Below are 25,694 nucleotides of genomic sequence, written 5' to 3' on the forward strand. Positions count from 1 at the left end.
ACAGAACAGCATGTTTGAACTTCCCGCTTGAAGAAAACTGTCTGAAGGAACATGACAGGGTTTGACGGCTGTCTCATTATAAGGTGAATTTCAGAACTAGGAATAGGGGGTGCAGAATATCAACAGATCCATTTTTCAATCCACACCATAATATAACCTTCCACATTTTGGCTGGTTCGTAGTGGGGTAAACCCGCCTTGCTGACACCAGCCGGAGCCGGACCTTTCCCCCTTTCCATTAAAAGAAACTTCCCCTTGCATAGGGCCAAGACTCATGGGGGACAAGAGAGCACCGGGAAGAGTTGAAGCTGATCAGCACTGACATGGTTTTTTCTGTGGCCAGCATAGTAAATATGTACGGTTGAGATTACATGTCAGTTCCCAGCAGGTAGATCCCCCAAGTTCTCCACAGCAACCACACAGGTGTATTGGTTGAAGTAACTTTATTAGAGATCCATCAAGTTCAAGGTGCTCAGACAACGGGATTGGCAGAAGTGACGTAAATGGGGTTGGCAGTGCTAGTTATAGGGAAGATTCCCACCTTCAGGACCATTAAAGTTCTGGTGCGAAGGAGCTGTGGGGGTTGGAGGGGACAAAATAGGTTTAGGCTAGACAGAGCAAAGAATGAAATCATCTCAGCTCCCAAGAAGGATACATCTTGAGTTGGCTGCAGCTGGCATTCAAAGACACTTGTTCAAGCGGCAGGGAAAGAGTAAATACTTGCAAGATAACCCACTGGCTTAGCATCAATAAGAAACTTCCCATGCCCTCAGAGGATCAGCACATAACACAGAATACATACATGGCAGATACGCAGGATGGCATATATGACATTACACTTTCATATGGTCCCAATCTATCCTTAGGCTCTATTCATGTCTCTGTCAATGTTGCCATCACAAGTCCTTCCCTTGATTGTCATGATTCTTTCTCATTTCAAAAAAACGAATCGTGTTTTGAGGAAGCTGTTATGGCTATACTTCCATCACAACAAAGGTATTTTTCTATCCCTCTACATCCAGCTCTTTTTCTCAGTAACCTGCCTCAGTGTTGTTGTGTCTTGCTATTTCCTAGCAATATGCAGTTTTGCAGCAATGCAAATGCAGACAAGACAGGTCGCTTTTCAGGCAGTATCCAGTTGCTGTTTTATTTAAAGGATGCAGAAGGAGCTGTCTGAGGGTCAAACTACAAGTGACGCCTGACACTAGTTGGACACTTGTCATCTTCCCTTAATTTTTAATGGGAAATGTTGGCGTCCTGGTCTTGAAGCTTCGCTCTCTGAGTGCTGTCCAAAGGACTTTTCAACTGTCACTTGTCCAACATTCCGCCAAGCTGCCTACATTTCCCATCAAAACTTGAGGGAAGCTGACAAGTGTCCAACTAGTGTCAGGCCCCCGCTCCCCAGCTGGACTGTGGGGATAATAATAACACTGACTTTGTTAACCGCTCTAATCTGTCCAGAAGAGCAGTATATAAGCACATGGTCACTATTATGATTATCATTATCATTATCAATGTGCATGTGGAGTTATCTTCTAGGGTTGCTACATGTGGGTTTGTAAATTCCTGGAGATTTGGGAGGTGGAGCCTGGAGAGGGTTGTGTTTGGGGTGGGGAGAGGCATCAGCAGAGTATAATTCCATAGAGTTCACTCACCAGACGTGCCATTTTCTTTAAAAGAATGTATCTCTGTAGTCTGGAGATTCATTGTAATTTCAAGAGATCCCCAGGCCCCACCTGGAGTTTGGCAACTCTGTTTCCTTAAGTATCTTCCATACCGTTTTGATAAATAAACAGTACCTGGGCAATGCCAAAGTATCATATTATGGCTTCACTCTTAATACAACACAATAGCTAGTGTGCACAACTCCCCCACTCCTTCCTTTTTGGATGAATGGCAGGAAAATGGTACACCTAAAGTGTCAATAAATATTGCACTCACTCTGAAACCAGAGATATGCACAATGAGGTACAGTAGTGCCCGTTAGGCGTCGCTGTTGCCTCAGATTTGTTTCATTTACCAGGCAGAATTTAGGTTCAAGTGGGAGGCTGCGTCGGTCTGTAAGGGAAGAGCAAGATTCAGGTTCAGTAGCACCTTAGAGACCAACCGGATTCCCAGGGTCTGAGTTGTCAAGAGTCAGAGCTAGGGAATTCTGACTCTTGAAAGTTCATACCCTGGAAATCTGGTTGGTCTTTAAGGTGGATCCGAAACTTGCTCAAGCAGAATTTGTTGCTTATGCTGGTAGAAAGTGGAAGACGAGCATGAGATGAAAGACCGGGGACAGACTGCAGGTGTGCCACAAAGCCGGCAGGTAATGGAAAATGACAGGATGAGGAGAAAAGCAGATGGGAGAACTGGTAAGTTTCTCATCTTGCAGTGGAGCCGCAGATTTTAAAAGGAGGAATCTCTGGGTTAGACTCTAGTAACCTGAGTCACCTGGAGCGGACTTACATTCCTGGCATTCCTGTCTAACATGAGAGGTTTCAGGATTTGTGCTCTAAAAGCTGTTCTTCTCAAACTGTGCTGCATCCGCAGAATTTTACCCTTTAAAGTATCTCACTGCACACTTCCATGCAGAATTTATCAGCCTCCTCTTAGTAATTTAGGAAGGAATTATTTGATTGAGGCAACCAATGAGTTTTGAATACATTTGCATACCAGCCCACTTTTACATGGGGGGGGGCTGAAAAGAAGTTTAAAAGAAGTTCCCCCCTGTAACTTCCTTTGTCCAAGGAAGTAGTGAATTCTTCACCATGGCCAGGACTTTGATGATCTTTATGTTTCTTGCATACTGCTGGGGTAGGATAGATGCTTTAAAAATGCCTTATTTTTGGTCCCTTTTTCTTCATTGTTTAATTACACTTTTTTATTATGGATCTTGATTCCAGGTTGTGATGCCCGATTTATGATGACCCAGCCACCCTCTGTGTCAGCCTCCATTGGAGAAACAGTTGAAATCACCTGTAAAAAAAATGGTGGGAGTTTAGATCGGTATGACAGTTCCTGGTACCAACAGAAACCGGGCAGTTCCCCAGTACTGCTCATATATCGTGATGCCAGCAGAGCCTCAGGCATCTCCACCCGATTCTCGGGTTCCACTGACGCCTCGGCTCTCTCTGCCACTTTGACCATCTCCAACGTTCGATCCGATGATGAGGCTGATTATTACTGCTTGTATGTTGAGAGTGCTAACGAGCGCACAATGATACAGCCACATGGGGAAGTGAGACAAAAACCTCCTTGCAGGAAATGGGCTTCAGTTTGCATTAGTTCCAGTGGGTGGCAAGGGTGATGCTTCTGAATTTCTCATTTCTGCAGTTTTGATCAAAGAATCTGCAGTCTGATGGTGAGAATCAAACTGGCAATTCCTTATTTTCGAATCATTTTCATTTCCTGGCACGTTTTTCTTGTAAAATGCTCACATTTCTTGGTGGGGTGAGAAGCAGGGAATTGAGGCACCTGGGAGAAATGTTTCTTATCCTTTCCCTGCCAGAGGGAAATGTTTCATGCCTCTTCCCTCCTAGTACTTTGTCACATTTTATTCTCTTCTGCCACAGTCATGGGAGGGATGTCCATCACTGGAAGGGGACTTAATCACCCCTATACCTGCTGCTGCCTGAAATGCTCCCCCAAATGCTATGGGTGGGGGGAGACTCCTGGGGACAACATAAGGAACAGAGTCAGCAGTCTGGAGCTTTGGGTCTCAAAAGCACATAACCTGGAAATCTAGTTGGTCTTTAAGATGCTCCTGGACTCGTATCTTGCTGTTCTACTGCAGACCAATGGCCACCCACTTAAAACTCTCTCCCCATCTCAATTGGTAAAAACCCAACACAGGATCTAGTAAAGTTGCCAACTCTGGGTTGGGAAGTTCCTGGAGATTTGGGGGGTGGAGCCTGGACAAAGTGGGGTTTGGGGAGAGGATGGAGCTTGGCTGGGTATAATACCATAGAGTCCACCTTTCAAGGCAGCCATTTTCTCCAGGGGAACTGAGTCTGTCATCTAGAGATCAGTTGTAATTTCAGGAGATCTCCAGCCACCTTCTGGAGGTTGGCAACTGTGGTATCTAGTTAGCCTCTTTGGAATGTGAAGGTCATGTCTTCCTATTTGAGATTCCATCTCTTTTTCAGAATGGGTCTGTCTTTGCATGACCTTCTTAGGATTGGAAGAAAAATGTCCTGCCCCTTTAATACGGGCTTAATGGGATGCTATCTACCACCATGTCATGAAAAGCTTCAGCTGTCCCTTTCCATGCATACAGTGTCTATTAAAGGGACAGGGCATTTTTCTCTGGGCTTGTTGGCAGCCCTACACCTCATTCATTTTCACATGCAAATGATGCTCCTTATCTCAAAGGCCTTCCTGATCCTCAGGATTTTTTTCTCACACCTTTGGATCTAGGAGGATGTAAAGTTGCCACCTTTCTGAGGGCCAAGCTACAAGTGACAAATGACACTTGAACGGCAAGTGGATCATGTGGAGCGCAAGTGAACAGGGAGAAATACACTTGCTGTTCAAGTGTCATTTGTCACTTGTAGCTGGGCCCCCAGTAGTATTTATGTAATTACTTCATTTATAGGCCACCTTTTTTGCTGAGACTCAAGGTGGATAACAAAATAAAACACAATGCCATAGAACAGTATAATGCATACAATGCAACAAAACTGGATTTCCCTCCACCTCCTGCACAAACATTCAAACTATGCCTTTTCCCAGCAGCTGATCACATACAGATCTGGAGGTATCTTTTCCTGCTGCTTGCTTTGGTTCCTTTATCTGTTTAATTTCTGTGGGGCTGCGTGGATGAAGTGGAGGAAGGCAGATTTAAAAAGTGTAATTTGTAATAGCATATTGATCTGAAGAAGTCAGTGTGTGCAGCTTTTTACTGCATGAAGATAAAATATCCATGATATTGCTTATATAGCAGTATTGAATTGATGCTAGCATATGCACACATTGTTAATACTTTCTTTCCAACATGTTGTGTCAAGCCTCTTTGAAGTACATCCTCTTTTGAAAATACTTCTCTAGTCCTCAGATGTGGACAAGGTAGAGGTTGATTATGGTTACTGGATAGTGAGAAAAAAGGGTCTCAGCACATGCCCAGAGCCACATCCTGACTGTATGTGACATTACTTGGAAGTAACTCCCATTATATGCTGTTACTTGGAAGTAACTCTCACTGAATTCAATGAGGCTTAGACCTGATGCATTAGAGAGCTGCTGTGCTGATTGCTTACAGGCTTGCTCAGAAGTAAGTCTCTCAGTGTTCATTGGGAGTCATTTTTAGCTAAGTATACACCACATTTTACAGATAAAAATAGGGACACTTTATGCCAAGGCTAGTGTCCATTGGCTTTATAAGATACCAGCAAGAGGGCCCAATATTAACCTCTTGGAGTCCCTTGGATGCTATCTGTCCTCTTTGAGACTGCTGTTGGTTTGTCTTCCCTCTTCAAATAAGTGAACAACTGCAGAAGCAAAGAGGAGGAGCAGCCACCCTTGTTCACCTCTCCTGGTGAATATGGGGGGTAGACAATACTGATCTTAAGAGACCAACAGTGTAATCCTAAAAAGAATTATCCCAGCCCATTGACTCAGTATAAACTCCCCACTTAACAGCTTCAGTAGTTAAATGCCCAAATGCTCCCCTCCCAATTATATCCCCAAAGCATCTTCTCTTTCCATAAGTGCAGCTTGGGAGCTTTTAAAAACACATTCTTACAATTATTCTTCCCCACTGGTTTATACTGTGCCTATATAATAAACATAATGACTTTCTTTAACATAAACGCTTTAGAGAGTTTAATAACAGAACGGAGGGAGTTGTAACTGTAGAATTACTGCAACAGAATTTGTTTGCATTCAGCAACAATGTATTACCTTCCCCCATCATGAAAGTTAACCTCTTTAGATACAGGAGCAAAGGCTAAAATGTCAAGGGTGACCACTGGATCATTTTTTAAAAGTTCTCCAAACTCTCTCTCTATTCCAACGTCAATACCGAGACAGTGATGATTTACCAAGGACATGGACTGGAAAAGTGGAAATCAGTAAAAAGGGACCCTAAGATAGTGGAACAAAGAGATTTGGAGGCTTTTATTGGAATGAAGCCTTGTGCAAAAGTGTTTTCAGGACAGGGCCTCCCGTTTAAAACACTGGAAAAAACCACAAGGGAGATGATTGCAATGGTGTGAAGTCAGGGCAAGGGCGGTGGCTTCAGCTTCACACTGCTCATGTGTCTGGAGCTCGACAAATCTCCTAACTTTGGCAGCCAGTGTAAATAGCGTGCAGTGTGACGACAGAGTGTGTCTTGTAGTTTGCAGGAAGGAGGTTAACGTGGAGCAGGATGGTGAGTAGGGGCAAGGGGGCTGGTTTAAAGGCCTACTTTTCTGCAGAAGAGGAAGGTGTTGCTCTGCCACAATTGCCGATGTGGCTTGATTGATAATCAGTCTTTTCAGGGCTCAATCTGGGAATCTGTTTCTAGTGGCTCGGCTGCCAAGCGTGTGCTGTTGTAACAAGCGGTGTCTCTGAGTATGTACAGAGACTTTTGCATCAAGAGAATCTCTGTTGGCTTTTTGCATATCTGAGCCTAAGAGAGAATTTATTTCTCAAAAAGAAAGTTTGTGGTGGTGTGTATATAGGTTTAATCCTGCCCGGGAAATGTGCTTTTTTGTTCTGGAATCCAAGATCTTCTATGGATTAAGAATGAGATTACTTGTTCCTGTATTTTAGGGCTGGTGTTCCAAATTGATTCTGGATCTGGAGCCATGCACAAAGTCCTGATTAAAGAGCAAGGACTGTAGGCCAGAATGCCTGAGAGCCCTGGTGCCTCTTTTTAAAAACTGACCGTAAGGAGGTTGCTGCTGCAAAGCCCCTCTCTTTGGCCCCTTCTCCAAATTATCCATATCTTTTAGATTGGAGTGCAAGTTTTACTTAACTTTCTTTGAAAAGGCTGTACAGAAAATGCACCATCCCAGGAATGGTATGCTGACGAGGGCTAGGCTCTTGTCATAAGAGAGCAAAGGGACCAATAGAGAAGGCTTAAAAATACTTGGGAGCTAGAATAAACCAAACAATAGATAAAGTAACTAGATTATGTATTTGGTTATTGATGATGCAGGTTCTCAGCCATGGAATATGCTGTGGGTCACCAGCATTTCCTAGTTTCTCAGCCTCTTCTCCTTTACACTGCTGGTGTGTGGATCGATTTGGAATCAGAATGAGAGAGTTCCTTAACATCAACGAGGCATTGGAGTAGTGGCTGAAATATTAAGCTTTTACTGAGAAAGATAAGGATTTCATCCTCCTGGACCCTGACCACCCTACAAATTTTGTCCTTGCTTATCTGCAGTGTTTGAGGTGAAGTCACTAAGTGGATAGGAGAGAATAGGGGAGGGGGGTTGTAAGCGCTTCTAATATTATACAACTGTGAAAAGGTTTGCCAATGATAAGAGCCTGAAATTTTCCGCATGCTCCCCACTCCAGACATAGTTGAGATCAGCTGCATTCCTTCCATCTTCATGCAATAGGCTCTGCTGAGCAAGTCGGTTCTTGTGAGTACACAAGTGTTTGACCTGGAGCCATAAAAGAGAAGTGTTAGAACAATGCCCTGACCCCTGTCAATTGTTTGTTTTGCAGCAGAGCAAATTTAAGAAGCCAGGTCAGTATCCCTGTGCATTAGGGGATCATAGAATCACAGAGCTGGAAGGGGCCATACAGTCCGTCTAGTCCAACCCCCTGCTCCTGCACAAAAGATTATAAAATATGCATCTACAGCTAGGCTAGACCAAAATTGGTTCTAAGAATTTATTTCTCCCTGTATTACCAGGTAGAGCTTCAAAGAAATGAAGCAGTAACGAAAGCTGCTTATGTTATGACCTCATATGGGGTAACCAGAGTCGCATTTTACACCAGGCCAGATAAAATGTAATTTATTTTTTGTAAACGTACTTCAAAAACCTCTGGGATTGAGTGTAATGGGGAATGAATGGAAATATGTATCCAGCGGAGATGGGTTCTCAACCAATTGGGAACGTCTAATTCTTAATATCTATTCTTTCCCTCCCTTTGGTCCCTGGACTATGATAAGTTGGTACTCGTGATAGGAGACCTTCACATCCCTCACCGATGCACCAGCCTCCCAGCCAAGTTCAAGAAGCTCCTTGTCCCAGGGAAGATCCAGCACATCCTCTGCACGGGGAATCTCTGTACCAAGGAGAGCTACGATTACCTAAAGACGCTGGCGGGGGACGTTCATGTTGTCAGAGGAGACTTTGATGAGGTAGAGCTGCTTCTATCTATACCTGCTGCATTCCAGGGTGATGGAATGGTAGACTTTATTGAATGCTCTTTGAAGCCATAGCTAAGAGGAGGGAGGGGAGAGGCTATGGCTCAGCGGAAGACCCTCTGCTTTGTATGCAGAAGGTCCCAACATCTCCAGCTAAAAGAATGAGGTTGCAGGTGATATGAAACACCTCTACTTAAGACTCTGGAGAGCTGCTGCCAGCTCTGAGTAGACAATATTGACCTTGATGCCCTGATGAGTTGAATCAGCTTTTTGTAGCTGAAAGTGCAAAGGGTTTGCATGCAGAAGATATCAGGTTCAGTTCTGGATATCTTGAACCAAAGATTCTTGGGTAGCAGGGCTAGAAAAGATCCTGTGCTTGAGATCCAGTTTGGTGTAGTGGTTAAGAGCACAGGACTCTGGAGAGCCGGGTTTGATTCCCCACTTCTCCACTTGAAGGCAGCTGGGTGACCTTGGGCTAGTCACAGCTCTCTCGGAACTCTCTCAGCCCCACCCCCCTCACAGGGTGTTTTGTTGTGGGGATAAAAATAACATACTTTGTAAATTGCTCTGAGTGGGCATTAAGTTGTCCTGAAGAGGGGTATATAAATCAAATGTCGTCGTCGTCATCATCATCATCATCATCATCATCATCATCATCATCATCATCATCATCATCATCACCATCTTAGGGAGCCCCTGTAAGTTAGGATAGATAGCGGTGGATGAATAGTTTGACATGGCTTCATATGTTGATATATGTTCAGTGATCATAAAGGAGATTTGAACCATAATTGCTGCTGGTTGGTTCATACATAGATTCATCACTTGAGAAGTAGAACCAGAAGTGGTGAGCATAAGAATAGCCCTGCTAGAGCAGAGCAAAGATCCATGTGGTCCAGCTTCCTATTTCCCGCAGCGGCCAACCACATGCCTCTAAAAGATATTCAACCAGGACAGGGATACCAAACCCTGGTTGTTGCTCCCAGTAATTGGTAGCCAGAGAGACATTGCTGCTGAACACAGCCATAGATGGACCTCTTTTCCATGAATTTGTCTAACCCCTTTTTAAAGATATTTAAGCTATTGGCCAGTGCTACATCCTGTGGAAGAAGTTACACAAGTTAATTGTCTTTATGTGAAGTAGTCCTTTCTGTGTCTCCTGAATCTACTGCTTATGATGAATTTCATTGAGTGACCCTAAGTTCTCATATTTTTGGAAAGAGAGAATTAATTCTCTCTATCCAAACCATGTGTAAGTTAATAAACTGCTATTATGTTCTCCTCCCCCTTTCCTGGTGGTTTGCATGTGTGAAATGGCCCAGTCCAGAGAGAGTTTACATATCTCCAAAGGACAGCACACCGTGACATACTGTGCTTGGGGACAGCTCTGCACTGGGCACAACTGAATGTGAGTTGACTTCCACACTGTCAATATGAAAAGGCTACTGCAAGCCTGCTCAATTCCCTGTGGGGCTGTGTGGGAGAGCTGGTCTACTATAAAGGTGCAGATGGCAGAGTTCTGTCTCCTATTGAGTGACCCTAAGTTCTCATATTTTTGGAAAGAGAGAATTAATTCTCTCTATCCAAACCATGTGTAAGTTAATAAACTGCTATTATGTTCTCCTCCCCCTTTCCTGGTGGTTTGCATGTGTGAAATGGCCCAGTCCAGAGAGAGTTTACATATCTCCAAAGGACAGCACACCGTGACATACTGTGCTTGGGGACAGCTCTGCACTGGGCACAACTGAATGTGAGTTGACTTCCACACTGTCAATATGAAAAGGCTACTGCAAGCCTGCTCAATTCCCTGTGGGGCTGTGTGGGAGAGCTGGTCTACTATAAAGGTGCAGATGGCAGAGTTCTGTCTCCTATTTACCTCTTATAGGCACAGGAGCCTTCTTGAGGTCTGAACTGGGCAACCCAAACAAGAATGTTTCTCAAAATGTAAGCTTGGCAGTGCAAATGATGAGTGGAGCAATTAGAAGTGGTTGAATGGATGTTGGTAGCAGTTGTGCATCTAGCGCTGACGATGAAATAATTCTTTTTGTCTTCCCTAGGGCCTGAGTTACCCAGAGCAAAAGGTTGTTACTGTTGGCCATTTTAGAATCGGTCTGATTCACGGCCATCAAATTATCCCTTGGGGTGATATGGCCAGCTTGTCGATTCTCCAGAGGCAGCTAAATGTGGACATCCTAATTTCAGGGCACACACACAAATTTGAAGCTGTTGAGCATGAAAACAAGTTTTTTATCAACCCAGGATCTGCCACAGGAGCCTACAATGCCCTGGATAGGTGAGGCTAATATTCTTGGAAGCAGAATTGTGAGAACTTTGTCCTCTGGGCTGTTGCGGGCAGGGAGAAGGAAGTGGGCATGTTTCTAAACCTCATTGTTACAAGAGGATGAATGTGATAGTTCTTCTGTAGTCTTCCATGGTGGTGGTTTCATGTGTGATGTACCTAACAGGATCTTCTGGAATATCTTCATCTTTGCTTGCCCCCACGTCTAAAATGCATATACCCAACCAGACACTGCATTGCCAATTCTCATGGAAGATGAACAAGTCTCCATGTTGTATTTTGGAAAATGATTTGCCAATAATCACTTTATTAAAGTAGAAAAGGAAAGGTAACTTCAGCTGTAGGAGGGAACTTAGAATGCTTGTATTTATGATCCTTCTGGTTTTTAACTGTATTTTATGTTTTAATGCCTATTGAGCATTTTATTGTAACCCACCCTGAGCTCGATCGTGGGGAGAGCAGGCTATAAATTCGATCGATCAATCGATCAATCCATCAATCAAATTAGGAGGAGACAAAGCAAATCCTGGCACCTCTGAAAGATAAGAGTACAAAAGCCTTAATAGTATTTTTGGTTACATAAGCTGTCAAACCTTTATATCTAAAAATCCTTCCATCTACATGCACATGAAATAACTTGGTAAGTGTCTGGTTAAACGGATGAGGGCTATAGAAGTAACACCCTAAGGATCAGGTTCACTGATAGCAAGCCATGGATCGCATGTGGTTAATTGATTTTGACACTCAGAAAACAAAATAAATCCTGTTTTTAAGGCAAAAACGTCCTACTTCAATGGCAAAAGCATAGTTGTAGCAAGAGGCGTGTAGTTCTAAGAACCAGTAAGAATAGTTCTTAAAGGAAGTCCAATAAGGCTAATGGCTTACAGATATACTAGGATTGTCAATTTGAGTACTACTTTAATATCTGCCATTAATTCTAAATCTTTACAGAAACATCACTCCCTCTTTTGTCCTGATGGACATCCAGGCTTCCACAGTTGTAACTTACGTGTACCGTCTTATCGGAGATGATGTGAAGGTGGAAAGACTCGATTACAAGAAGTCTTAAATCGAGGTCCCCTCCATTGGAAGCTCATTGTGATTTTGAAGTCTCTGTGGATTTGTCTGTGTGCACATGCAGTGTAATTTGCCTGCTGCACAGAAATACATTCCAGTTAAAAGGGACGGGTATGCTGTATGTATACTTCTTGAGGTCTTGTTATAAGCTTCATTGCTCTGGGAGTTTTCCTATCAAAAGAGTGCCAAAAATGATCTGTAGTCAAAATCAAAGTCTGTAAATATCAAAAGCTTATTTAATAAAACTACTGGTGTGAAGAACATGGAAGTGACTGATCACAATGCACGAACTGTTCTAAGTCCTCTGAAATACATGGTTGTAGTATTGGATGTACTCCCTCCCCTTTACATAAAAGCTGTCAGGCAGAGGTTATGAGGCAGTTCGAGGAACTTTTTAAAGGGCTTTTGCACATGATTGGCTGCTAATGTGCAGAAAACGTCTAGACAGGGGGTTTGTGTGTGGCTGTCTCCTTTACTGCTGGACAATACACTTGTAAATTTAACAGACAGTGCCATAGCTAAATACTAAGATGTTGGCTTTGTGCATGCAGAAGGTCCCAGATTCAATCCCTTCCTGGAATTTACAATTAAGAGGCTCTTTGGTGGCAGAGCTGGGCAAGAACCTTGCCTGACACTTTGGAGAGCCCCTGCCAATCACTGGAGCTGTTCAGCATTGGGTTAGATAGTTTACTGTTCTGGGTGAGCCAGCAGCTTCACACAAAGCAAGGCAAGTCATGGATTTGCATAACTCCACTTTCATTTGAGCACCAATTTATCCTTTACGTCAGTTTGTGTATGTGTGAAATGCTGCACACAGCCTGTGTTGTTCTGCCTTTTGCCTGCAGGAGGAGCTATTGGTCCATCCTTATCAATCTTTTACAATATTAGCCTCACATAGAACCCTAGTCTGACCAGCACCTGTAGTGGTGAAGAGAAACAGGAAATCCTTTAATATAAACATGTGCTTTTTCCTCCTCCTCCTCCTTGCTCATTCATGTGCAGAAACCAAATTCAGTCGACCTTAGGTAAGTTCACTTCTGACCTAGGCAAAACAGCTAGCCAAGCTACAAGTGACACCTGACACAGGCTGGACATTTTTCAGCTTCCCTCAAGTTTTGATGGGAAATGTAGGCATCCTCGTCTTACAGCTTGGCTCTCCGTTTAATTGAAGTTTATAGAAACCTCCCCCCACACCCAGTGGAGGGGAAGTGGGGCACCTAGTGAGACCCCGATGCCTGCACTACCCTCCTGACCACATGTTCTCCCTCCCATAGACTGCCGCTCTGTAAACTTCTATTAAATGGAGAGCCAAGCTCAAAACTTGAGGGAAGCTGACAAGTGTCCCACCTGTGTCCGGTGTCACTTGTAGCTTGGCTCTTAAACAGCTGTGGATTTTAATTCTTTTTTTTTTGCATAGAAAGCAGTATTTTCAGTTTTACTGGATTATTTGCTTTTCTATCAAAGTGGCTGGGTAGACAGAATGAAAATGAAGCCCTTTCATGGATGATGCAAATTTTAACACAAATGCGGTTGTGTCAGACACTTGGCCATCTGGGAAAGATCTCCTTTAAACTTCTTATTTGGGCGTAATATTTTTGGGTCAACAGATAAAGACTCTCAGCTTGTGAATGGCTTAAAACAACTTTAATGTGAAGAACAACTATAACCCCTTGTACAGCAATCTCTAAGCCTTATTCTTGAACAATTCATGCAATCCTAGGGCAAATCCACAAATTCGTCAACACTGTGTCCTATACGGGAATGTCTCGAAATTATAAATTCTTTTACTACATTGGCTGGGTATTTATGGTCCTTTCCTCTGCGTTATTGATCTATTCTTTCAATCAAAAAGAGGTGTAGATGTAGTGTACTTGCACGTACTGTACTTATGGTTGCTTTAAAATATACCGATATGAGATATTTAACAGGCTTAGAGGTCTGGCCATCTGGAATGGACAACATTTCTATTTCCATGCATTGTTTCTTTATTTAGAATCTTTTCTGTACTTCTCTTCCACATTTACCAACAACAACTTAAGCATTTGTCTAGGCAAATGGCAGCATTGCAGCTGAAACACAGCTTGTTTGTAGCAAAGAACCTGTTAAAGAGGCTCATCCTCAGCAGGCACTAGAGCACCAACAGGGCTGAGCCAGGTGAGAATTTGCCGCACGCTCTTTCTTTCTCTACCCCCAAACCTCAGAAAGGGAAAAGGGACATGTACAAGAAACTCTGGTGAAGGCCTCTGTGCTTGGGCAGTTCTGTGGGTCCATTTTGGAGAAGGTTGTCAATGGGCTGCTGTGGCCCCAGAGGATTTTAGCATTAATACATGCTGAACAGGGGTCGGGTGTGGTGGAAATCATTCTTATCTTTGCAAACACCAAATGTGTGTTGAAAGGAATTCCACCACCATTTAGAAATCTTCTCCCTCTTTCCTATTATATTAAATATTATCTAATGTCAAAACTACAAGCAACTTCGATGACAAAGATGTACATTCCCAGAATTGTTTGGGGGCCAGCAGGGGCTTTTGCAGGGGAGAAATGATGGAGGGTAAAAGGGCTCTTAACCCTTCCCTAACCCATCAGTTGTTTCTCCCCCTGCCACAGACCTCCACTGTGTTATCTCCAGAGACCTATGAAACCTGGAGGAGAGGTGGCTGGAGAAAATCGACTGAGGGCCATCCCTTTCCTGCCTACTGTCTCTCCCTTTCAAATTCCCCCAAACTGTTAGCTTTGGGACAGGCTAAGCATTTCCCCTCCTAATCGTCAATTATCTCCAGGAAATAATTCCAGGAAATAAGAATTCCAAGAATAATATATTATTCTTCCCTCAGTTCCTGGTTGGCTTTTATCATTGTCAGTTAAGCTAATGCTACATCTTTTTCAAAGTGAATGCCAAGTGAAAAAGAGTTCCTCTTCCTTCTAAGATCTCCCCTTCATGCTAATTTGTTTTGTGGCCATTGGTCTAGAGAAAATGCTGTGTCTCCTTATTGGAAGTCTGCCCTTCCTAAAAAAGCCAATGGATGAGATGAAATTTGCATGACCCGCCCGTTTTTCAGTTATGGAGGGATTTAAGAGAGATAGGGGAAGGTCCCATGTAGATTCTCTTTTGCCACAGAAACTCCTTTTGACCCTCACCATGGTCTGGGCCCTGTTTCTCCTCACACTTCTCAGTTACAATTCAGGTAAAGGTGTGGAAGACCAACTTTTCATAGATCAACCAACAAACCTCCTATTTGTTTTGTGCATGAATCTTAAAAAATGATTCTGCTGTGATATTGGAGGGCACAAAAAGTATTGTAAATTTTGCTTGCTTGTTTTTTTTGTCAAGGTGTCACTTCCTTGTCACCTTGGAATCAGCCTGCCTCAGAATCTGTGTCCCGAGGACAAACGGCGACACTGTCCTGCACTACCAACAGTGAAAGACAGCGCATTTGTTGGTATCAACAGAAGCCTGGACAGGTTCCCCGCTATGTACAATGTGATGAATACAGCAGGGGAGAGGGGATCTCGGACCGATTCACGGCTTCTGTCTCTGGCAGTATGGGCTATTTAACCATCACCAATATCCAGCCTGAAGATGAGGCAGATTATTACTGTGCCAAGTGGTATGGCAGTGCTAACCAGTTCCACAGTGGTAAAAACTAATGAGGAACTGAGACAAAAACATTTACTCTTCTCCCCCCCCAACCCCCGCTTCAACCCAGCCTCTTTTTGTCTAGGTAAGTAGGGCTGCCCAGTTGCTAACTAATAAACCTGGAATGAAAACATGGTGCAATCTGATTAAGTTTTTTGGGTTTCTTGCCAGCAATTTTTTATGGCAGTATGTGGGGGGCAAGGAATAACTATTTTTTTAGTGCAGGCATTTTTGCAGTCTGTAGTTCCACAGCATGTACATGTACTGTTTTCAAACACATCCAGGTTCTATCTGGGGCAGGGCAAAAGGGCATGATCCAGATACATCCAGATACATTCATTGATTCAATCATCCATCTATCCACCCATTCACTCACAATGTTTTTTTTATTTTGCTCTTCCATCCTGCAATGGACCCCTGGGGTAGATTACTGCTACAATGAATCCATAATTAATGTAACATCACTGGTAATCTGTAAACACAAGGAACAGTTTTAGGTGGTTAGTCGTGCAGTATTTGAGTCCAGTGGCACCTTAAAGACCAACAAAATTTTCAGGATATGAGCTTTTGAGTGTTGGAGCTCCCTTCTTCAGACACAAGTAGGGCTCTCCATTCCTACTTGTGTCCAAAGAAGGGAGTCTGACTCTTGAAAGCTTACACCCTGAAAATCTTGTTGGTCTCTAAGGTGCCACTGGACTCAAATTCCAAAATAGCCTCCCATTACCAAATACAAAAAAACATTAAGTAAAAAAACACATTAAGTATTGTAAACAGTCATTAAGGCAAACAGCTGCTCTGTGGCTAAAGTACAACTTGTGTTTACACGCCAAAGGCCCTGTTAAAGAAAGACCACTTCAGTAAGCGGTGGGACAGCAAAAGGGCTGGGGCTAGGAAAGTTGCTGCCCCCAAACACCCCAATTCTTTCATAGTTACCCCCATATAGCAGATGGGAGCACATGTAGGAGGACCTCTGTTGATACTCTCTGTGCTTGGGAGATATGTAGGTCCCTTTTTCAGAAGGCTGCAGATTGGATACTGCAGCCTCAGAAGGGTTGGGTTAATAGACACAGAAAGGGTAGAATGAGATGGAGATCATTTGAATGAATATTCTCCACCTGGTAAATATCAAACTTCAATTGACCTTTAGAAACCTTCAGTGTCATCTCTGTTATGTCAGCTATGAAAATGCCCTTTGTTCTAGGTCAAAATGACATGTTACATTGACAAAGATGTGCATTCCCAGAATTCTTTTGTCCATAATACAAGTATGGGGCCAACAGGGATTTTTATAGGGGAGAAAATGATGGAAGGGGAAAGGGTTCTTAACCCTTTCTTGTCCATTCATCCCCCAGCCCCTTGTAGCCATTCTCCAACCTGCTATTTTATCCCCAGCTATCTATGAAACCAGAAATGACTATGTGAAAAGACCAGGAGGAAGGGTAACTTGAGAAAATCAACTGAGAACCTCCCCCCACAGTCTATTTATTCTCTCTTGCAATCACTCCAAACTGTTGGATCCGAGAAGGGACAAGCATTTCCCTTCCTACCTGCTCATTTTCTCCAGTAAATTCCTCCATGCTGCTTTAAATCAGCAATGATTTCTTTGCTAACATGCAATACAGACCTCATTTCCAGGTTTCTTTTTACCATTTCTACTTTTATTACTTTTGTTATATCTTTTCCAAAGTGAAGAAAATTCTGCCTTCATTTTAAGAACTCCCCTTCATGTTAATTTGTTTTCTAGTTATTGGTCTAGAGAGAATGCGGCATCTCCTTATGGGAAATCTGCAGTTTCTAGCAAGACCAAGGGGTGGGATGAAATTTGCATGACCGGTCCATTTTTCAGTTTTGAATGGATTTAAGTGGGGATAGGGGCAGGTCTCTTGTAGATTTCTTTTTGCCACAGAAACTCCTATTGACTCTCACCATGGCCTGGGCACTGGTTCTCCTCACAGTTCTCAGTTACTACTCAGGTAAATGTGTAGAAGACTAACTTTCATAGACCAACCAACAAAAACCTGTCTTTGTTTTGTACATGTATCCTAAAATAATTCTGCTGTGATATTTGAGGGCATAGAAAATATTCTAAATTTTGCTTGCTTCTTTTTTGGTCAAGGTGTCAGTTCACAGTCACCTTGGAGTCAGCCTGCTTCAGAATCTGTGTCCCCGGGACAAACAGCCAAAATCTCCTGTACTACCAACAGTGAAAATTACAACATTCATTGGTATCAGCAGAAGTCTGGACAGGCCCCTCGCTACGTCCATTATCCAGGAGGCAGCAGGGGAGACGGGATCCCAGATCGATTCACGGCTTCTGTCTCTGGCAGCATGGGCTATTTAACCATCACCAACATGCAGCCTGAAGATGAGGCAGATTATTACTGTCTCAAGTGGTACAGCAGTGCTAGCCAGTTCCACAGTGGTAAAAACTAATGAGGAACTGAGACAAAAACCTTTGCTCTTCCTCCCCAGAGTGAAGAATCATGTCAAGTTTACTTTGATGGGTGCCCATCATGAGACCTATAGACAAGTCACATTTGACAAGATAGGAGCTCTGAAACTGTGCAGTCGAAATGTATTATAATCTAACTCATATTATGCCCATTTATAAACACCAGAGATGCTCTAAATCCACACGGAATCATCACAGATGTTTATTAGCTATGAGAAACCTTCCAATCTGCCCGATGTTCAGCTAGCTCTCTATCTGGTTTCAGTTTCCCAGGGAGCTGGAAGCCAGAGGAGCATCAAGGGGAGGCAACTGAGGAGGCAGGTGTATTACAGTGACATTCTCCATTTAGGATGGTTAACCAAACTTCCAGTCATGCAAGATCACCCAGTTGAGAATTTCTGTAGACTGCATTTACACTTTCTGCTAATTAGTGCACTCTCTCAAGGATGTTGGAAAGCATGACTTTGCAGAAGCTCTTTCATTATCTGGGTCTGTGCTTGCTAGTCATTGGCAACATTCCATGTTTGTTCCTCTACTCGTGAGTCATGACAGAATGGGGAGGGATAGGAGCAGGGACTCCACCCAATATGCACACATATTTAGCAGTCATGAGAAAAATCAGGATGAGGATTGGGGAAAGATCTGTTGGCTTCTCACTTCTGTTTCACTAAAGAACCAGACAGAGCCCAAGATACCTAACACGATACACCAGAGATCCCAGCAAGTGCCAGGGCTGCGAGGTCCCTGATAATTTCTCTATCTCTAAAGAGTCTTCCAGTTGGTTGCTTAACCAGCACTCGCATTCAGGTGGAGGGTGAGGCTGACTGACTAGCACTGTCCTCTAAAAGATTCTGAGATGTACACTATGGAACAGCTGGATAAAGAACTCAAAACCTAGGCATTCCACAATCTTCACCATGACTGAGTTTGTTTGGTGATTTTTTGTTTTGGTATTAGCTGTGCTGTTTGGTTGCTCTCTGGTCATAATTAGCAAATGGGTCCAGAGTCCTGGTAAACCAGGCCATTGTGGAGTGGGTGTGTGCAGAATGGAACTCTGAAGCACCATGGGTGTGCACATTTGGGTGCACCCTGAGCCAGAAGGGGGCATTTTTTTCTTGCAAGCGTGTGAGTGTGCAGTGTCCCATGTGCAGTCCTAGAATTGTTTTGGCTGCAATTCAGATTTGGGGCCAGCAGGAACTTTGAAAAGGGAGAGGGTTTGTAATTGTTCTTTATAGAGATGGCTGGAGAAAATAAACTGAGGAACACCCCTGCCCCCCGATAATTCTCTTTTGCAAATCACTCTGAATTGTTGGGTCAGAGAAGACATGAGCATTTCCCATCCTATCAGTTAATCTTCTCCAATAAATTCCTCCAGCTCCATCTTACTTTTAATCAGCAAACATCTTTTTGCTGAAATAACATGTAATTCTGCACTCATTTTCTGATTTGCTTTTATCATTTTGCCTTTTATCACTTCTGCTACATCTTTCAAAGTGAAGAAATTTCCTTTTCCCTTTTAAAAACTCCTCTTCATATGATTTTGTTTCTAGTCATTGGTCTAGAGAGAATGCTGCATCTCTTATGTGAAGTCGGAAGTTTGTAGCACAGCCAAGGGGTGGGCTGAAATTTGCACGACCGGCCCATTTCTCAGATATGGAGGAATTTAAGAGAGGGTAGGGGAAGGTCCTTTGTAGATTTTTCTTTTGTCACAGAAACTTCTTTTAACTCTCACCATGGCTTGGGCCCTATTTCTCCTCACAGTTCTCAATTTCTACTCAGGTAAAGTTGTGGCTGTCTAACTTTCATAGATCAACCAACCCAGAAAAACCTGTATTTGCTTTGTCCATGTATTCTAAAAATAATTCTGCTATTACATAAAAACTTATTTATAGCTTATAGTTCAGATAAAGAAAATTCTATAAAAATAATTCTGTGGTGATATTTGAGGGCATAGAAAATGTTCTAAATTTTGCTTGCTTGTTTTTTTTGTCAAGGTATCACTTCCGTATCACCTTGGAGTCAGCCTGCCTCAGCATCTCCGTCCCCGGGACAAACAGCCAAAATCTCCTGCTCTACCGACAGTGGAAGTGACACCATCTTTTGGTATCAACAGAAGTCTGGACAGGCCCCTCGCTATGTGCATGGTGCAGGTTACAGCAGGGGAGATGGGATCCCTGAACGATTCACAGCTTCTGCTTCTGGCAGTACCGGCTATTTAACCATTACCAACATCCAGCCTGAAGATGAGGCAGATTATTACTGTGCTAAGTGGGAGAGGAGTGGTAGCGAGATCCACAGTGGTAAAAGCTAATGAGGAACTGAGACAAAAACCTTTACCCTTCCTCCCCAGAGTCATGTCAAGTTTTCTTTGATGAGTGCCCATCACGAGAGCCATAAACAAAGTTCATTTGAAAGGCTATGAGCTCTAAAAATGTGCAGTCAAATTGTATTAAGATCTAACTCAAACTTTGCCCATTGATACCAGAGGTGTTCTGAATCCACACAGAATTATTGCAGAGAAACCTTCCAGTGCATCCATTATTCAGCTAGCTCTCTAGCTGGTTTCAATTTCCCAGGGAGTTGGAAGCCGGAGGGGCATCAAGGGGAGGTGACTTAGTGGACAGGTATATAACAGTGACGTTCTCCATTTAGCACAGTTAGCCAAACTTCCAATCAAGTAGGACCACTACTTGAGAATTTACAGCTTCTGCTAATTATTGCACTCTCTCAGAGATGTTGGAAGGGCTCTCTGATTCTGGGGAAGCATGAATTTGCAGAAGCTGTTTCATTATCTGGGTCTGTGCTTGCTTGGCAGTGGCAATATCTCGTGTTTGTTCCTCTGACAGACAACCCACCTGTCCCATGGATTGGGGAGGGATAGCAACAGAGACACCACCCAACATGCACCCATACTTAGCAGACATGAGAAAAATCACCAGTGGGGATTGGGGAAGGATCTGTTGGCTTCTCACTTCCGTTTCAGCAGAGAATCAGACTGAGCCCAAGAAACCTAGTGAGATATTCCAGAGACTCCAGCAAGTGCTAAAAATTCCTCCAAGTGGCTATTTAACCTTCGCTAGCATCCAGGTGGAGGGGGAGACTGACTACTACTTGGTTATAAAATTACTGGATAGCCAGATGAGGAACTCGGATAAATGCCTGGGATGGCGCAAACTTCAGCATGAGTGGACTTGTTCGGTGAACATAACATATTCTTTTTTTAAAAAAATTTATTTTTAACTTTTTCAATAACAACAAAAGGGAAGATATTCAATAGCAAAATAAGATATTGTACAACGATTTTTAGTGTTACATTATCACAAGGATTCTACATCTAAAAGTGATTATAGTTAGAGCTATGAAAAATAAGCATTTGGAAAATTTTACCAACATGCCTTAACATTTACGTAAACAGTTATCTACCCTCCCTCCTGCTGAAATTGCCCACCCCTCCCTCCATCCTTAACAAACCTTCCCTCCCTAACCTCCCCCTACCCCTACAAAGATCGATATAAATTGCTAGATTCGCTAATCAAGTGTTATGCACTAAACTAAAAAAGAGCAGAATTACAGTTAAACTTAAATCACTTGATCATGTTATTTAAACAGCTCTCTATACCTTGTGGGTATATACCCCACTCAGGTACTTGGTATCACTTACCAAGGTAGAAGAGCCGTAATACTTCCTGGAGCTGAACCTGAAATAACATAATGCTTTAACTTTTCCCACCTCCGAACCTTAATTAGTAAACTAGAACATTGTATTTGTTAGAATATATACAGCTGCTTCTATGCAGAAAAGTTAGAATTATAAGCAGGATACAATGAGGAAAATGACTATTAAGTATGTCTGATAGGAATTTTACTACCCTTTTGGGGGGGGTAGGAGGCTGAGATCTTTTCCTTTTAAAAGATATAGTCTCTGGGTCTATGGGTATCTCCAGATCCATATTCTTCAGCAGGGTCAAACCCGATTCTTGGTCTTCTGCCAGATAAGTGTTCCCTTTGTGTGTGACTCGGAGCTTTGTAAAGCTTGACCATCTGTATTCAATTCTTGCTTCTCTAAGAGTTCCTGTGATCAGTTTAAGTTCTCTTCTTTTGTTGAGGATTTCTTTTGGTAGATCAACAAAGACAGCAATATAAGACCCATTATAAGTAAGTGAGTTCTATTGTCTGGCCATTTCTAAGATCTTTCTTCTTGAACTCTCGTCTGAAAAAGTTGCTAAAATGCCTTGAATGTAACATATTCCATGGGAGCGAAGTCCTTATGAACTGGTTGGTGGCTGTCCAGTTGCTTTTTGTTGCTACTAGCCATACTATTTGGTTGATCTCTTGGCACAATTAACAGATGGTCCAGAGTCTTGGTGGACCAGGTCATTCTGGGTTCAGGAGAGGGAGTGCGCAGAGCCCAGCCCTGGAGCACCATGGGTATGCACATTTGGGTGCATGTAGAGCTAGAAGTGGGAAAAAGTTTTGTCTGCATCTTGCATCACTGGCAAGGCAGCAGGCTATATGTTTGTATGCAAACACACACAGTCTTTTTTCATAGTATTTGCATGGGGTCTATCTCATTGACACATTCTGTCCTAATTATAACACTTTGTCAGATCCGCGCCTGGGTGTAGCTGCATCTGTTGGCCTGCTACCTGTTGAGTGCCTTTGGGCGTCATCTCCACCCAGCCCTGTCTGGCCCATTGCTGTGCTGGGCACCCCAGCACTGCACATGGGCTGCCTATAAGTGGCCTTGCCCAACCCTGGTTGGGACTCAGCTGCTCGTGATGCCTTAGCGCCTGTCAAGGGCTTCTGTGAGGCCTCCTGTAGGCTTGGTGCAAACTTCTGGACAATGTTCTGGGGTAGAGTTGCCAGCCTCCAGGTAGTGGCTGGAGATCTCCCAGAATTACAGCTGGTCTCCAAGCCACAGAGCTTAGTTCACCTGGAGAAAATGGCTCCTTTGGAGGGTGGACTCTATGAAATTGTGCCATGCCAAGGTCCTTTCCCTCCCCAAATCCCACTTTCTCCAGGTTTCTGCAGGTTTCACCACCCAGATATCCAGGAATTTCCCAATTTGGAGCTGGCAACCCTACCTGGGGCCGCTTTGCTCCCAGCCACCCCTTGTCCTTTCTACCCTCCTTTAGGCTGACTGCTGGTAAGGGTGTGGCCCAGTGCTGCCTTTTCTCTATTGCTGGCTGGCTGTCCCTGTCTCTTGTGCCTTCTTCCCCTGGTTGGGCCCTCTCCTGGTTGCCTTCTCTTTCCTCACCTGGGCTTCTAGCCTCCCCCTGAAAGGCGGGGCTGGCTGGCCTCCACCTGCCTCGCATGGCTCGCTGTGGCTTGGGTGCTTTTTTCCCTCCACGGTTCCTGGGATGGGCAGGGCCCTGGTGTCTGTCTGGGTGGCTGAGTAGCTGTCTCCCATCTGTCTCCCATCCCCTCCTCCTGGTAAGTCTGGGGGCCAAGCCTTGGACCCCGGACACACTAATCATGCTGAGCTGAACGAAAAAGAACGGTGGCAAGCATGTGCAATATCAGGTTGGATCCACTCAGCATTTACACTCAGTCTCACCCATTTCCCCCCTTTACTGCAGCCCTCATCCGGTGTGGCTGTTGACCATGTGGTTCCCATGATACCTGGCATAGCTGTTTATGGTGGTCAAAAGGGGACGCCCTCCTTCCTTTATACCAGCAAAAAAGCTGGCTAGATCCAACCCATCTTATTGAACTGAATTGAAAGGTGTTTGTGGCCTGAGATAAAAACAATAGTAGAAAGAGAAAAACCATTAGAAATATGGGACTTTGTTTGAGAAGGGAGTTTTGACAATGTAATTTCCCACTTCCTTAGTACCTACATTTTAGGAATGGAGTTTCTCATTTCATTTCTGATGCAATAATGTAATAATGCAACGTAGGGATACTTTAAAAAAATTTTTTTCCAAAGATTTTGACCCCCTTTTTGTTGCATTCAGATTATTATAACTTACATTTATGTTCAGGTTTATTGATGAACGTTACAATTTCTATTCCACATCTTCTGAGAAATGGAAAAAAACATACAACTGAATATTTAGCCATCAGTGAATTTCTCTATAACCACACAACAAAAAACTCCTTGCAATTTCATGCCCAGTTACTTAGGAGTAAGTCCCTTTGCACTCACCTGCATCTCTTCCCGAGTCTTTTATTTTACTGGGGAGTCGGAAGTTTTGTCTGATTGACAAGATTTTCAGTTGTAGAATCAGACAAAGGAAGAACATGCAAATCAATGAAGGCTTTGCTGTGAAATAGAGATTTGGCCTGCAGGGGGAGATGTTGGTCTCTCTCTTTCCCACTTTTGTTTGACTGGTTATCATCACAGAAAGCCCTTGCCTGCAGATGGGAAGCAGGAAACTGTACTATACAAATGTGGCTGTTTCCCCCGAATACTACATATTGATGTGCAACGCCCAGGCTTCCTTATCCACTCATCCCATATTCCTTGTAGCCATTCTCCAGCCTGCTATTTTATCTCCAGCTATCTATGAAACCAGAAATGACTACGTGGAAAAAAGACCAGGAGGAAGGGTAACTTGAGAAAATCATCTGAGGACCCCCCCCCCAGTCTATTTAGTCTCTCTTGCAATCACTCCAAACTGTTGGATCTGAGAAGGGATAAGCATTTCCCTTCCTACCTGCTCATTTTCTCTGGTTAATTCCTCCATGCTGCTTTTAATCAGCAATGATTTCTTTGCTGAAATAACATGTAATTCTTCCCTCATTTCCTGGTTTGCTTTTATCATTTCGCCTTTTATCACTTCTGCTACATCTTTCAAAGTGAAGAAATTTCCTTCCTCCTTTTAAAAACTCCCCTTCATGTTAATTTGTTTTCTAGTCATTGGTCCAGAGAGAATGCTGCATCTCCTTATGGGAAGTCTGCAGTTTCTAGCAAGGCCAAGGGGTGGGATGACATTTGCATGGCCGGCCCATTTCTCAGATATGGAGGAATTTAAGAAAGGAAAGGGGAAAGTCTCTTGAAGATTTCCTTTTGCCCTAGAAACTCCTTTTGACTCTCACCATGGCCTGGATCCTGCTTCTCCTTACAGTTCTCAGTTACTACTCAGGTAAAGGTGTGGAGGTATAACTTTCATAGACCAATCAACCAACCAACAAAAACCTGTCTTTGTTTTGTACATGTATCCTAAAATAATTCTGCTGTGATATTTGAGGGCATAGAAAATATTCTAAATTTTGCTTGCTTCTTTTTTGGTCAAGGTGTCAGTTCACAGTCACCTTGGAGTCAGCCTGCCTCAGAATCTGCCTCCGTCGGACAAACAGCCAAAATCTCCTGTACTACCAACAGTGAAGGTAACACCATTTCTTGGCATCAGCAGAAGTCCGGACAGGCCCCTCGCTATGTCCATTATCCAGGAGGCAGCAGGGGAGACGGGATCCAAGATCGATTCACGGCTTCTGTCTCTGGCAGCACTGGCTATTTAACCATCACCAACATCCAGCCTGAAGATGAGGCAGATTATTACTGTCTCAAGTGGTACAGCAGTGCTAGCCAGTTCCACAGTGGTAAAAACTAATGAGGAACTGAGACAAAAACCTTTGCTCTTCCTCCCCAGAGTGAAGAATCATGTCAAGTTTACTTTGATGGGTGCCCATCATGAGAGCTATAGACACATCACATTTGAGAAGATGGGAGCTCTAAAATTGTGCAGTCGAAATGTATTAAGATCCAGCTCAAACAATGCCCGTTTATAAATACCAGAGATGCTCTAAATCCACACGGAATCATCGCAGATGTTTATTAGCTATGAGAAACCTTCCAATCTGCCCGATGTTTAGCTAGCTCTCTATCTGGTTTCAGTTTCCCAGGGAGCTGGAAGCCAGAGGAGCATCTAGGGGAGGCAACTGAGGAGGCAGGTGTATTACAGTGACATTCTCCATTTAGGATGGTTAACCAAACT

At 43.4% G+C, this 25,694-nt stretch overlaps 2 protein-coding genes and 2 gene segments (V, D, J or C); all 4 read left to right on the forward strand.

Moving 5' to 3' along the window:
• Window positions 1–6,329: 6,329 nt before the first annotated feature.
• Window positions 6,330–11,659, forward strand: LOC129341644 (vacuolar protein sorting-associated protein 29-like). The gene is made up of 4 exons (XM_054996928.1): window positions 6,330–6,351; window positions 8,092–8,283; window positions 10,347–10,582; window positions 11,540–11,659. The coding sequence occupies exons 1-4, from the start codon at window positions 6,349–6,351 to the stop codon at window positions 11,655–11,657; spliced, it is 549 nt and encodes a 182-aa protein (XP_054852903.1). The 5' UTR covers window positions 6,330–6,348; the 3' UTR covers window positions 11,658–11,659.
• Window positions 11,660–14,777: 3,118 nt separating this feature from the next.
• Window positions 14,778–15,313, forward strand: LOC129340974 (immunoglobulin lambda variable 2-23-like). The segment is given in 2 exon segments: window positions 14,778–14,850; window positions 14,997–15,313. Coding segments are annotated over 2 exon segments (363 nt in total).
• A 1,891-nt stretch (window positions 15,314–17,204) lies between these two features.
• On the forward strand, window positions 17,205–23,447 carry LOC129340975 (uncharacterized). The gene is made up of 7 exons (XM_054995864.1): window positions 17,205–17,275; window positions 17,419–17,724; window positions 18,746–18,879; window positions 19,449–19,533; window positions 19,749–20,054; window positions 20,738–20,952; window positions 23,334–23,447. Exons 1-7 carry the CDS (start codon window positions 17,230–17,232, stop codon window positions 23,445–23,447), a joined length of 1,206 nt encoding a protein of 401 aa, XP_054851839.1. The 5' UTR covers window positions 17,205–17,229.
• A 1,317-nt stretch (window positions 23,448–24,764) lies between these two features.
• On the forward strand, window positions 24,765–25,310 carry LOC129340976 (immunoglobulin lambda variable 2-23-like). The segment is given in 2 exon segments: window positions 24,765–24,842; window positions 24,994–25,310. Coding segments are annotated over 2 exon segments (363 nt in total).
• Window positions 25,311–25,694: the final 384 nt, after the last annotated feature.

The sequence above is a fragment of the Eublepharis macularius genome, chromosome 13 (assembly GCF_028583425.1).
Source record: "Eublepharis macularius isolate TG4126 chromosome 13, MPM_Emac_v1.0, whole genome shotgun sequence".
Classification (NCBI taxonomy): domain Eukaryota; kingdom Metazoa; phylum Chordata; class Lepidosauria; order Squamata; family Eublepharidae; genus Eublepharis; species Eublepharis macularius.